The 14,408-nt window shown below is 35.6% G+C and overlaps 2 protein-coding genes across 2 annotated transcripts; one reads left to right on the forward strand and one right to left on the reverse strand.

Annotated features, from left to right (window-relative positions):
- The first annotated feature begins 115 nt into the window (after positions 1 to 115).
- On the forward strand, positions 116 to 9,640 carry LOC135686513 (uncharacterized). The gene is made up of 6 exons (XM_065202760.2): positions 116 to 254; positions 2,325 to 2,637; positions 3,649 to 3,927; positions 7,264 to 7,403; positions 8,653 to 8,893; positions 9,475 to 9,640. Exons 1-6 carry the CDS (start codon positions 234 to 236, stop codon positions 9,615 to 9,617), a joined length of 1,137 nt encoding a protein of 378 aa, XP_065058832.2. The 5' UTR covers positions 116 to 233; the 3' UTR covers positions 9,618 to 9,640.
- On the reverse strand, positions 7,398 to 8,335 carry LOC148960117 (uncharacterized; the record flags this gene model as incomplete). Its single annotated transcript, XM_089108957.1, has 1 exon — positions 7,398 to 8,335. A coding segment is annotated over one exon (354 nt), but the record flags the coding sequence as incomplete, so codon positions are not given.
- Positions 9,641 to 14,408: the final 4,768 nt, after the last annotated feature.

Consider the following 14,408-nt stretch of genomic DNA (forward strand, 5'->3'; position numbering starts at 1 on the left):
TATTATTTCCATCACTGATCAGGGGGCACAAAAAACGGCGAATGTTCCTGGTCCCTTCCCTGTCTCTCCAAGTTTGAAAAGTCCCAGCAAAATTTCTTTGTTGTTTAGAGCCCCTGTGTTTGGCGGGAATTATTCAATTCAGCTCAATTAATTGAAAACCCATAACACCTGCCTACAGGTTGCATGGTTGTCGGATCTTTCTACAGCAAGACTCAGATAGCAGATAGACAAGAATGGATACTTCAAGGCCAGAGGTATCGCTCATTTATTGATTAGAACTTAAAAGTTTTTTATTCAATCAGTGGCCGTTATGCCTTATAATTTAAGTGGGCAAGTTACCTGCTGTTGTGTTGTATATGGCCTGACGATTTGCACGAAAACCACCACACAGTTTTACATTTGATACCTTTTAATAAAAGCAGCCAATTCCTTGTGCCATTTTCACCTAAACTTTATAGAATGACATTGATTAAACCGATTTTCATAAGGTGAGAATGTAAAAAGAATTACTTTATTGATAAATCACTCTCAGCTTCTCTGGAAAACAGTCGTTCAGTTTTCACATAATTACTTTTGTCACACTCAAGCTATAAACTTTATTCAAAGTTTATTTGGAAGTTTATGTATGTAGGTATCTAAATATGTATAATAATCTTTAACATGAATCACAAACTAAGTTTGAAAACTTGTTTTCAGTTTGGTTCACAAATTAAAAGTACAAATAATCTAAATTAAAGCTATAAAGAAATGGAAAATAGGAAAACATTTGTGTGTGTGTGTAACTGTTTTTCATAGTCTGCAAAAAAAATATTTTTAATACCACAATGGCATTTGGAACCTATGGACATCTTGATTCTGGACAAAGCTGCCTTTTGGTTTACACTTAATTTCTTTTTTCAATTTCTTCTTGAACTACACTATGAGTTTGTTTTGTTGTCCTTGAATGGTTTTGTCTGATTTTGAAAGTCTTGAGAAAACATTTGCCTGTTTTCTTGACTTTATGGCCTTGCGAAAGTTGGACTAATTTCAAGATTGTCAGAATTGGCCAGGATCTCATTTTGGTTTACAGTAGATAACTTTTGTAAGCAACTATCCTTTCAAGCCATTTTTACTGTTTTCCATTATCAAGTCCCAACCACATTGGATTCTCATGGTTTCTAGAGAATTTTATGCATTTTACATCAAGCTAGGGCTTTGTGTTTGCAGTCAGCTCAACGTACTGCTGAACTTGACAAATAATGGACATATAGTAGCCTGGAAACAAAAAAGGTCAATAAAATTGCATTACATCAATTGTCATCTCTACTAAGAAAAATAAGACTGCTAAGATATTTGATAACATAATGCACACTTATCACAAGTACACTCTTGCATTCCTAGGTAATAGCTCAGGCACCGCAAATCATAGAAAAATGTGGGGGGTCTAAAAAAGTGGGGGGATCAAAATCTAATTTGAACAGGCTTGACTGGTGGTTCATTTCTTGATATTTTGAATCCCTCCCAGCCCCCTCCTTCTCTGCGTGCCTATAGTTGCTTGTTTACTCCCGGCATAAAACACATGAAAGCAATTATTTCAATTTTTGTCATAAATGCACAATTTTAATATATTTTGGCTAAACGACCCCCTAAGTGCCTAAGTGAATTTGGCCCATAAAGTTTCTGCTAACTATGTTTTCCATCAGATTTTGCTAACTATGTTTTCCATCAATTCCTGATTTTAAAAAAGAAAGTTTTTGAGAAGCTAATAATGCCAGTCCTACCCCAGAAAATTTCAGGCAGTTCTATATTTGAAGCATAGACATAATGAAAAATAACTAAACCAAGTTAACGTTTTCTTTCAAATCTGTGACATTGAGAGAAATTTTGCATGAAACTTAGATACAGACAGTAAAATTTATAGAGAAAGAGTCGTTATGTCAAATGAATATATTGTGGGATATGGATACAATGTTCAAAAACCATGAGCAATGCAAAGATAGACAATGCCAAATTTCACAGGTGCAAGAACTTCCTTACAGAAGACCTTTCCAATGACATTGCGAAAGGAGGAGCTATAACTGTTTTGCTGAGATAGTTCTTGATATGTTCAATACTTCAATACACTTTAATGTATTTCAAAGGAATCTGAGAAATGTGGTAAAGTAGAGTTTGAAAAGGTATAATGCCAGTAATTGTATTTCTAAAAGTGAAAGTTTTTTGACAAATTCCTAAGAAAATGTTTCTTGATGTCATTAACCCAGGTTTTCTCCTGCTCAGTCCCAACAAAGCTTTTCTGATAAGAGATTGTTGATTTTCGTTAATAAAAACATTTTCATTTTTTCAAGGCACCTCATAGCCATCTGCCATTTGGAGCAGATGGATCTGGTTATTACTCTGACAACACGAAAGGATGTTATTTTGTTATTCAAGAAGCAATACCACTAATTCAACAAGCAATTGAATCGTTGTCTATAACAGACCCCAAAAGCACATTTAACATTGCTGATTATGGTACAGCTGATGGAGGAACATCCATGCCACTCATATCATCCTGTATTCAAACATTAAGGTCAAAGTTTGGTGAAGATCTCCCAATTCATGTCATCTATGAAGACCAGCCAACCAATGATTTTAAGTCATTATTCTTGAGAGTAAATGGTATGTCCTATGGATTTTCTTAAGATTTTCATCTGAAGTATGATAATGAGCCAATAATGTAAACCTAACACTAAATGGTAGTAACTTTAATGGTACCTAGTTTCTTAAGATAAGGTCTTTTTGTTAATGTTTTCATATTAGACATTATGATACATATTGTGCTTCTAGAATACCGGGAATTCCTTGAAAATGGAGATGCCCACTTTTTCAGCCTGTGCTGTCTGTGCTAATGAAATAAAGATAGCGAAAATAAGGATAAGGCAAGCTGTGTGATTAACCCTGCTAGTGGTCATTCTTGTAGATTCACTATAGTTTTAAGTGATTCTTTATTAAAGGAAGGTTCACCAGGTAACTTCTGGCAACTGATAGAATGTTGTCAATTCTTAGAAAACTGATAGTTTGTTGTCAGACCAGTCATTTTTAAAGAATCTTAATGCACTTGATTTGCACTGGCATATAGAGGGGACCATGTTAGTGTCTACAACATTAAAAACATTGCCTGAATTCTAAGTTTTGTTTAAAGTTAAAGAATAATAGATAGATTCATTCCCACAACTTCCAGTGTTGAAACTAATTCCCTCACATTGTTACACAATGTCTTAAGCTAATAACAAGCAGACCATTTTTCCATTCCCTGAAACTGCCACCAGCAGGAAGAAACAAGAAGCTACATAGACATCTATCACAAGATGGCAGTTCATCATTTGTTAATCATTGACCTTGCTTCTGGATTATTTTTGTGCATTTTTCCTTTTAATCTTACACTTACTTCAACTCCAAACAATCATTCTCTTTTGCCTTCTTCCAGCAACTAAAACCCTTATATTTTCTTTTCATCTTAAATATTTTTGAAAAATATATTTGTATGTGACCAACCAAACAACCATTTTTCAAAGCATTTACTGTTTAAAGATTATGTGTTTCCAATATCTGAACAGCCCTTCCTCAGTTTCAAGATCAAAGAATTAGCAACCTTCAAGCGTGATAATAGGGTATGTTTGACTTTTTCAGGTTTGATTCCCGGATCTGATGCCCTGTTTGAAAAGTTCTCGAATATCTACATAACAGCATGTGGGACAAGTTTTTACAAGCAATGCCTTCCACCTCTTTTTGTTGATCTTGGATTCTCAGCAACGTCAATGCACTGGCTCAGCAAGAAGCCTTGTGATATAACTGGAGGACTGCACCATACAATGATTAAAGACGAAAATGAAGCAAAATTATTCAAGGAACAAGCTGCCAAAGACTGGCAGACCATTCTTGTCAACAGAGCAAAGGAAATCAAACCAGGTTTGTATCAACAAGCATTTATAAAGCTCCAGAAGCTCTATGCAGCCTGAATCGATGTTATCCTTTTTTAGGGCTGGAAGCTCAAACGAAAAAACTCTGAAAATTTACTGTCTCCTTTTTTAATTTTCCCTTTCATTTGGCATATATTCAACAGCATTCATTTATGTTATAAGTTTTTCCTTGGATCTCTTGTATTTTCGAGCTGCAGTCGAATGTAAACGTCAAAATATTGATCAAAAGCTCTACGCTAGGAAAAACATATACCCAGTAGTAGATCGAAATAGACCGATCAGAAACGCGAGCACATGACTGTTGAGGTTGCCCAATCAGTGCCTCTTGCCTATTGAGAATGTTACCGGTGGAGTCCTAAGGTGAAAACGAACTCCTTCGATTTTCACAAAAGTGGCTTTTCATGTTTATGTAGATGATTTCCTAAACTGCTAAATAGAATGACGATCGGGCTTTACCAATGATCCAAAGCATGTCGTCATTATAGCTTTTTTCACAATCTGGGTTTTCAAGTAAACGTTGCCCGCAGAATCTCTTGTTTTCGTTGTCATTTTTTATACATTCCAAAAAATTACTTGACAAGTTACTGAAATACCTTTAACTACACGCTATTTTCTTTACATACACTACAAAGACGATACCTCGGGGAGCATCAACTCTGTCTACCCTGGGTCCATAACATAGAAGGGAAAAAGTACACGTTCGTAATTATAAATATTAAGGAAATAAGAAGGGTGTTAGTTTATGTATGAGAAGTAAGCTTTAATCGAAGCGTGTGGTTTCAAAAAGATACTTCATTGTAAAGTTTGAAATTAGCTTGTTAGCTTCCAAGGGCAAATCGTCATTTCCATATAAAAGGATTTGCAATGTATTGTCATCTAGAGCCTGTCGTTTTTGATCTGCAAGACCGAGGAGGCTGCTCACTTTGGGGGCGAGTTTTGTTTCTAATGCTAGAAGGGACTTACTGTGTTATTCTATCCCCCAATCTTTCAATTATAATCATTCTCCTTCTTAGGTAAATGTTTCCTCTGCAACGTCATTTTACGGTGCTCTGTTGAAAGCTGTTCCAAATCATCTCTACCCTAAACGAAGACAATCCTCAGTTACTTAGAGGCTCAAGCCATCTGTCATTCAGTAATGAACCAACCAATAAACGTGAAACAACTCACACGCATATTGATTGGCCAAAAGTTGATTAGCATGTGGTTCAAGTCAATTTAGTATTTCTCAATGGCCTTTAACTCCTTTTAACTTTTTGAGGGGTTGTTCTGATTACAGTGATTTCCTTCGAAGGCAGCTCAGAAAACTTCTTTTTAACTGATGGATAGGTACCTTTATTCTACAAAGCTGGTCTAGCTCTTTCCATTTGAAGTGAGCTTTAGGAATACTGTTATACTACAGCAAAGCACGAGTTGTCTTACTTTTAATAAGGAAGAGCATTGCCAAGATATTTTAAACGACGAGTGTTTTCAACTTCGTCTTCTCGCAATATGATATGATCGATTCTTTATTTCTTTACTTCAGTTAAAATTCTTTAGTTACATCAAACATCTCTGTCTTGGATTCATAAATAGCTATTCTTAATCCAAATCCATTGATATCTAAATTTCTATGATATCCTAGATTTTTATGATCTCTTTCATTCCTGTTATGTTTTCACTAAACGGAACCTGTTATGTTTGCATAAAGAAGTGCTTGCAGATAGTTGCTACCAGATAATTTCTGTATTTTCTTACTAGGTGAACATTATAACTTTAAACGTGTGTTTTGATATGTTTCTGAAACCCCCTGGTCTGCGCATTTAAGTACAAATTCTCGTAGATGGCTGTTTCTCCTGTTTTAACCCTGTTTAAACTTTAAAGGAACCTAAGATCCTGGGCATAACAAACACCGAAACAGACGCCAGGTAGCATGCACCAGCATCTATCCCCTTTCTTCATTCAAAGTTACTGCATATGCACTTTAAAAACAGAAATGTCAACATTAAACTAGGGGAAGGTGAAAAAACTCATCACTCCTTGTCCGTGATCGTGGAATGTTTTCATAATTACTGTGGCCTTTTTTACAATCATTTTTAGAAAAACATTCTTAGAGATGATCACATCTTAGTTTTTGCGTCCAAACCAGGGCTTTAGAAGAGGGGGGCTCAGGGGGATCAGGGGGCTCAGCCTCCCTTCTACTTTTCGAAGGGGGGGGGGGTGGGAAATGGAATGAAAGATATAAAATGCACCCCAAATTACTGGGTGTTCCAAGTATCTTTGGCAATGGTTGTAGGTATAGTGGTTTAAAGAGAAATTACCTGCTTCTTAGGTAATGAAACTGCAACTGAAGTTGATTCGTTTTACAAATCAAACTAGTTTTTTTGATCCGTTTGTGTTTTTGATTAATTTTTATTTAAGGGTATTGTTGATGCAGTTTATTGGCTTATTGCATCAGGGATGTTCTCGTGAATTTTATTAACACTGTGGTGATTATTCGAATCGCTTAGGAACGTGTGATTGACTGTCGCCGAATAATGTTCTTTAACTGCCTCATTTTATTTTATGGATATTTTGTTATTTCGTTGGCCGTTCCATTTTTACGATACGATTGTTTTTTCAAACATTATTTTTGTGGTACAGAATTTAAAAATGCTGTGAAAAAGCAAACATTTTGAAACATATTCAAGATTTTCGTCTGACACCCTTCAAAGCATAAAACGTCGGAACATATATCGAAAACCTAGGGTTTTTCTAGCGTGGAGTTTTCGATCTATGTTCTGAAATCTGACGTTTAATTCTCTGAATAGTGTCAGACGGAAAGCTTGAAGATGGTTCAAAATGTTTGTTTTTTTCAAAGACATTTACATAATATTTTCCTTGTTAACTCAATGAAAATTTAAAGGCTATTACCACCAATTTGTGCTACAATATAAAACTTTCATGATATGTTTTGTAAACTTTGTAGTATTAATAAATCTTGTGATTAATCGATCGTCTCTAAAATCAATCGATCATTTTTAAATTCCTCTATCCTGAAGCAAAATTGTCGCTAATTAAATTTCACGTATATCTCGTCTTGAAAATTGTTTAGCTAATATATAGGATTTTGCCTTGACCTGTGTTGTTCCGGCTTTATCGGCGTTAGTTTGTTTTGAAAAATTATGATGTAATACTTTTCAACAGAGAAATTTGAAAAATTAATTTCCTTTCGAAAAAGCTAGTAGAATAGAAGCCCATTTAAAATTAAGGTCTCCATCGATATTGTTACCTAGACAATGCCATTATTCCGGTTTCGCAATTAGTACTTATTGAGGCTGTTCCTAAAGTTGCACATCTAATCTTTCAGGTGGATTCCTTGTTTTGGTTCAATTTACAATAGACGATGATGGTCAATACCTAGGCCATACCAAAGAGATAAAGAATTGCATGTTCACAAACATGAAGGAAATATGGCAAGAGATGATGCAGGAGGGTCGTTTAAATATGGTAATTTCTTGCTTTTTATGCTTCTTAGCTGTCGCTTTGATAATGTATTATGCACTCAAGTTACATAATACGATTTGGCAACTGGTCCCAAAAATAGGTGAAAACAGATTTATCCATGATTGTGAAAAGTCTATATGACTTCTTATGTGACAAACTCAGGTCAGTCATTATATCGAGATGGCCTAGTTTTTTAAGAAAGACAAGTAATTTAGAAAACAAAAAACCCTTCAATTAACGGTCTAATGCGTGTATTTCTTAAATCTTAAATCCGTGTATTTGTATATGCATTCCATCTAACGTGATTTCGTTAGAAATGTTCTGAGACAAAGATTGCTGGAGTAGCGGAAACATTTCTTTAAACATCGCAGAGTCTTTATATTTCAAAGAAGCTGTCTAGAAAGAATTCTCAAACATCTGAGTTGTAAACTACAGGCCTCTCATCATGAAACCATCTGCAACTTTAATTCTCTACTTAGACAGCAGCATCTCGTTATGGTTCAGTTAGTCTTTTGTGCGGTGCCAGAAAAATCCATAATCATCAGTAGAAAAGAACTCTTAAAAGGCTTGGTTTGGATCTGTTACCTTGCTCTCCTTTTATTGTCCCTTTCTGGATCTCCATTGTTGTCCCTTTCTGGGTCTTTGTTGTTGTCCCTTTCTGGGTCTCCGTTGTTGTCCCTTTCTGGGTCTCCGTTGTTGTCCCTTTCTGGGTCTCCGTTGTTGTCCCTTTCTGGGTCTCCGTTGTTGTCCCTTTCTGGGTCTCCGTTGTTGTCCCTTTCTGGTTCTCCGTTGTTGTCCCTTTCTGGGTCTCCGTTGTTGTCCCTTTCTGGGTCTTTGTTGTTGTCCCTTGCCTTTTCGCTTGAAAGCAACCTTTGCCTGCCAGAATAAAATACTTCTCCTCCCACCCCAAGGGTAATGTCGTAGCAAAGTAGTTGTTATCTCTGCAATCCTGTTTTTTCTTTGACAGATATCAAGCGTTTTCTGAGTTCCTTATTATTTAGTCTAATCCATTATCAACTCAAAGAATATCTCTTTTATTACACTCCAACAAATTCGTTAACAAGACCGACACATTATTTCAAATCTAAAGACATTGAGTTGAACTCATCGGACAATATACTTTGAAAGAAATGCTTTTTTTCATTTCTGCAACAGAAATTGTTTCAATTTTCAGCTTCTACTATATATTTTTTATTGATCAAATCGTTATTTAACGGTTTTCAGTAAATAGGCCTTCATTAACAATTTTTAGGAAGAATATCAAAGGACAACGTTTATCAACTATTATCGCACCGTTGCTGAGTATTCCGCTCCATTTGTCAATGAGGATTCACCCGTTCGAAAGGCAGGTTTGAAGCTGTGCTCTATTGAAACGAAAGTTGTTCGATGTCCTTATAACCAACGATGGAGAGAGCAGGGAGGAGAGCCCCAGAAACACGCAGAATGGTTTGTTCCCACGACGCGAACTTGGAGTAACCACACATTTTTCTCGGGTAAGGCACATAATCTTTCATCAGGCGTTATTCGTGTTTCGTTATTAGTTACATTTATCTTTGATTTCCCAATGAAGGCAAGAGCTACATTGGATTCGAGAACAGCGAAAACCTAAGACTTGTTTACAAACAAATAGGTTTTCTTATTTTCTCGATTCTTTGTAGATATTTGCAAAAGAGTAATAACATATTGCCGTGTTGATTATGAATCAATAACAAATACATGTTCCACAAAATACCAAGGTTTTCTACCAAAGCATATACCTTTATTCAGTGGCCTTTTTTCTTAACACCAAGCTATGCATGTATACAAATACTGTATGAAATTGGCTTGTTTGTATAGCAGTGTACTTTTGGCGAGGCACATTGGAACATCGACAGTCAGAGAGTCTTGTTATTCAAGCTATCTTTCATCGTTCGTACATTCCGAAAGGTAACACGGCTCTTATGTGAGATCTGGTTTTCAAGCATGTAATGAATTATGTATTGTGATATATTGCCTGTTCATTTAAATGACATAGGTCTATTTTATCTTAGTATGTATAAGAGGAGTCGTGTTTAAAAGTATGTTTTATCCGTAGCTCTTTCGTGCAACCGAAGTGAAGAAGAGCGGAGAGAAATTGTAGACGATCTCTTTAAACGATATTCGAAAAGAGTCGCTGAAGCCCCGGCAGACCATGGCATGGACTATGTGCATGCGTATATTGTCATAAGGAAGGAATGAATTTCTAATTCTTTTGAATGGTATCAAGTGTGAATTTTTAGTTATAAATTCAGTCTGCGAGGCTCATGATATTCAGATATGAATTTTGCATATTTATGTATGATAAGTCGAAATCCAGAGAGCTAGAGAAGAGACAATGTAGAGCAATAGATGTTTATGAAAATCCTTTTAGAATTATTCTTTGTAAGTGGTATGGCATGTTTTTTTGTAAAAATTTATAGAATCTTATCGATGAATTTTATGTTAAATAATAACCATTATCATAATCGATAATCTTGGTTTGTGAAATGATGGATACAGTTTAGAACAGAACAGACGTGACGTCATATTTTGAAAATTGGGCCGTAACATTTTTGACCGCTCTCGTTCGTTCTAAGATCAAAATATTCAGTATGAAGAACAAATTTCTTCTTTATTTTAACAATTATTTCTTTCAGAAAATTTTTCCTATCATTTTTTCAAATTTCTACAAGGAGTATACAACTTTGACTTTTTTCTCGATTTTTCAAACGACTCTCTCCTGAGCCAGCTAGACCTTTTGATTTTCGGAATCGAAATTACAATAGAACTCTTGTTAAAATGGGCATAGCCAAATGGTAATCTTGACAGGTGAATGAGATTCTTTACGAAACAAGCATTTAGTCATTGTTGGTTATTTTAGTGATCTTCTGTTTCTCTAAAGAACAAAATAACTGTTTTGTTTGAATTAAAAACATTTCCAGGAAAATTCCAGGAACTGCCATCGATTCTTGGAATTTTTTATTCTAGTCTCTACCCAAATTCTCAAGTGCAATTAGTTAAGATTCAAGAAAGCATTGTGAACAGTGCTCAAATTAAATATTCCAATGCTAGTGTTTTTATCTAAAACCATTGATAAAGTTCTGCAGATTGATATCTCCTTTTCCCTCTCCATACAACCATCTCGAAGCCGTTGGGATTTTAGATAAGTTGTTTTTAAAGATAATGTAAAATAAAAATTGAATAAAAGAAGAGAATATCATAATACGACTTTGTTACTGAAAGGAATAAGATGAAAAACAAGAACAGAAAATCAGGAAAGAAGAAGAGGTAAAACATAAAGAAATTATATCGAAGTAAAGTAAAAAGATAAATATAAAAGTTCAGAAAAGTTTTGAAGATTGAATAGAACATAAAATGTACTTAAATGAAGAAGTTTAAGGAAAAAGTTTGAAAGAACGGAATAAATAGCAAATGGCAAAGCGAAGGTGTAAAGAAAGAGAAAAAAGTAGGCATAATAAAACTTAGGAAAGAAGGCTTGGACGTTATTCAAAGGGACAAGGGCGATAACTACCACGAACACGATGCATTGACTTGATTTCCGTGGCTACATTTTATGTTTATTCAGTAAGGCAAATTCATTTTGACTGGAAATGACGTTTTTCCTGCTACGGCACGACCAAGTCTTTCATGACAACCAAAGATTGTCTCTAAATCTTTATTTTGCCTTCAAATATAATTTTGTAATATAATTTTTTTATTCTGTAACAACATAAAACCGATTTTAAAGCAAGGATTATGAAATTGCCTCACAAACTGAGATAAGTCGAGCCAAAAGGGAAATGAGCCCCGGCTAGACCTGATTAATGCTTTCAAGCTCTTAGACAGTATCACAGATTTACACACTTAAAAATTGAAAAACTACAAACCATTGAAGCACATTTTGGAAGAATATTATAAATTAGTTGAAGTTATCAAGTCATCTGTAAAAATTGCGATTAACTGCAAGAATAGAGCGAATTACTTCTTCGGCATGTTTACTGATTCATTTAGGCCTAATAATCAATATTCTTCTTCTATTCTGGATTCAAATGTATGTCTTGTCCAACGTTTTCCAAGTCTTTGAATTCTTTGGTGACTGCTTTTTTATTTTAATGGTTTTGTTACTCTTTCAATAAAGTACTTTTGATAACTGTTGATCAAAATTTCTCTTTACATTCTTTTTGTACTTCTATCTACTTCGTCAACTTTTCTGCTCCAATTTCTGTAAAATCTAGCATTATTCAAAACGATCAAGCCTGTTGATTTTACCATAATGAACATTTTCACTACGTCTCTCTTCCCCTATCCCTTCTCTAGGGCTCTCTCTTTCTTTACCCTAAAAATCTTCGTTTTTCCAGCCGAGAATTTTTTCTTGAGTTATTTTAACTTTCTCGGGTCTGTGTCATTTATAAAATTTTGTGACATTTCTCAAACCAGTAGCAATTATCTTCATCAAAACTTTCATTTATGTTTGGCTGCAACATATCCGAGTTATTTTTCAATGCAAGCTACCTCAGTAGCTACAATTTGGTTATAAGTTGACAATCTTAAATTTCAAATTTAGGCAGAAAAACATGTTGCAGATTCTCCCCTTATTCAAGCCCTTACAGGAAACAAAAAAAAGTCTGATCTTCTCCAGAGTTCAGGAAAAATCTTCTCCCCATTTTTACTTTTGTTTATTCATCCTCGTTGACATATCTTGATCGTACAACATTTTCAGATAACTGCACCAAACTGGCAGTCAACCATAGGAACGGATGTTTCAATAACAGTGTAGTTCCAAACCTCTTCCCTTTTCCCAGTGGCCAGCAAATTTGAACAGCTAGACCTTCTAAATCCAGGTAAGAATAAGGTAGCCCTATATATGTCCTCCTTTATGACTAACAGCATAATTCATTGATAAAAGTAGTACGGTCACCCCGCCCCTTGGCCATCCACACTAAAAGAGATACATTGAGAGCAGGTAAATCTTTACCTGGGAATTCTAGTAAAACCCCAGTGCTTTCTTCTTTTTCCATCTATATTGTGATTTTTCTTTGGGAATTTTCTGAGCCCAGGTAGGAAACAAAACTTTTTAGCATTCACTGTGTTTGCTGTTTGTCGTTTGCAGTTTTTACGAAAGAACGAGTCTGTCAGATTTCAACGGGTGCAGCCCTAATAATTTCATGCATTTCAGCATAATACCTTGATGCAAATGAACCAGTCACCGTAGTATCTGCCCCCTCACTTCATTGATATGCATCTTTCTTTCACGATACAGAAAGTAAGCCAATTTTTATTGAAAAAACTACTTCCACTCATGACACTAGGAAAGAAGCGCAGCTTATCAAAAAGATAAGTCTTTGATTCAAAAGGTTGCAATTTCGTAAATTAGGCAATGGTTTTTACTAAGGCAATAATTCTACTTCAAACGCTGTTTCAACTTTTCAGCCTATTCTCTAATGAGATGTTGACAAATAATTCTTGAAAATGATTTTATCAAATGGGGCAAACATCTTTTGACATTGTCAACAACAAACCAACAAGATTCATTTTATGTGGAAGCAGAACTTTTCACAAAGCAATCCACTTGACTGAAATAGAATTTTTAAGAAATGTATAAAATAGATTATACCTGGCCAAAAGTCATCAAATGGGAGAATGCCATGCTTCTGCCTGAGCTTGCCTATGAAACAGCCTTGGTTCCTGTTCAGTAGAAATTCTTAATCGAGAAATTTAGAAATTGAGTTTCGTTGAAAGGTTTATAGCAAAAAATGAGTAATATGTTCAGGTCTGTTGTTAGATAGATGTCTGGCAGGGCAGGTACCCTCCCTCCCCCAGCAACCAGATAAATAGGGTGGCGCCGAAGGCGATCCATCTATTCAAATGGGGCACCAAAAGCTCGTCGAATTAAACATTTCAAAACAGCCTCACACCGAAGAGGTGCATATTTCATTATAGGGACGTTTTTTCTTTGTCTCTTTATTTCCAGCTCACTCCCGCGCAACCCTTTGAAAACCCTTGACGCTCTGGAACCCAGGTTAGGGCCCGGGATGCGATAGCATCCTCTTCTTCTAGGGCAGGCTTAGACGAACCAAACATCCGGTACTGTTCGAAGGCGGGCTGTCCCAAATCTCCCGTGCTGTTGCCTTCGGAAAATTGCCCAGAAGGGATAGCATCCTAGCATCCTTTGACAGTTCCTTATCAAACGCCCATAGGTTGATCTCACGGAAGATGGATATGAGACAAAGCTAATACTGGAAATTTTTAAGATCAGATTTTAAAATAATTCCCAAACGTTTTAGTAAATCAATACTTATGTTGCTATTCTCATGCTCATGTTTTATTGTTGAACCTGCTCCCTTATTGTCATCAGGTGGCTGTCTTGTCAAATTCAAAACAGATAAAACTCTGGGACAAGATGATTAAAATAAGTTTATGAACATTTTCTTTGTTTATGAATCTTCCTTGGCCCTAAATCTAAGTATGTTGTAGATAATTTGGATGCAGCTTCTGGCCTCTCCAATAAAGTTATACTTTCAAAATTTTCCGTGCTGCCTCCAGTGGTGGTGGCCTTTACGAAGCCCCTTAACAATTTTGAGGTTTTATCATTATGATAAAGGAAGCTTAAGAAATTTTTTTAGGATCTTCTACAGGTCTAAATCTATGTTGTAAATATCATACATGAGTTTAAGCCATCCTAGAAGAGCATCAAAGTTGTATGACCTGTCTTGCCGTGCTGCCAGCCATGGTGGCGGCCTTCATAAAACCCCTAAACTGTCAATTTTGCAAATAAAACCCCTAAACCCCAGGATCTTCTTTCAGTCTAAATCTATGTTGTAGATATTTTAGATGAATTGTCAGCCATTCTAATACATCAAAGTTGTAAGATTTTTCTTGCCGCCAACCATGATGCGGCCTTCATCAAACCCCTAAAACTGTTTTGCATAGTGGCAGGGAAAGCTAATGAATATTGCCCAAGATTTTTTTGCCGTCCCTAAGATTTTCTGGTCAGCAACCATGGTAGTAGCC

The sequence above is a fragment of the Rhopilema esculentum genome, chromosome 6 (genome assembly GCF_057945365.1).
Source record: "Rhopilema esculentum isolate cy_ngs chromosome 6, ASM5794536v1, whole genome shotgun sequence".
NCBI lineage: Eukaryota > Metazoa > Cnidaria > Scyphozoa > Rhizostomeae > Rhizostomatidae > Rhopilema > Rhopilema esculentum.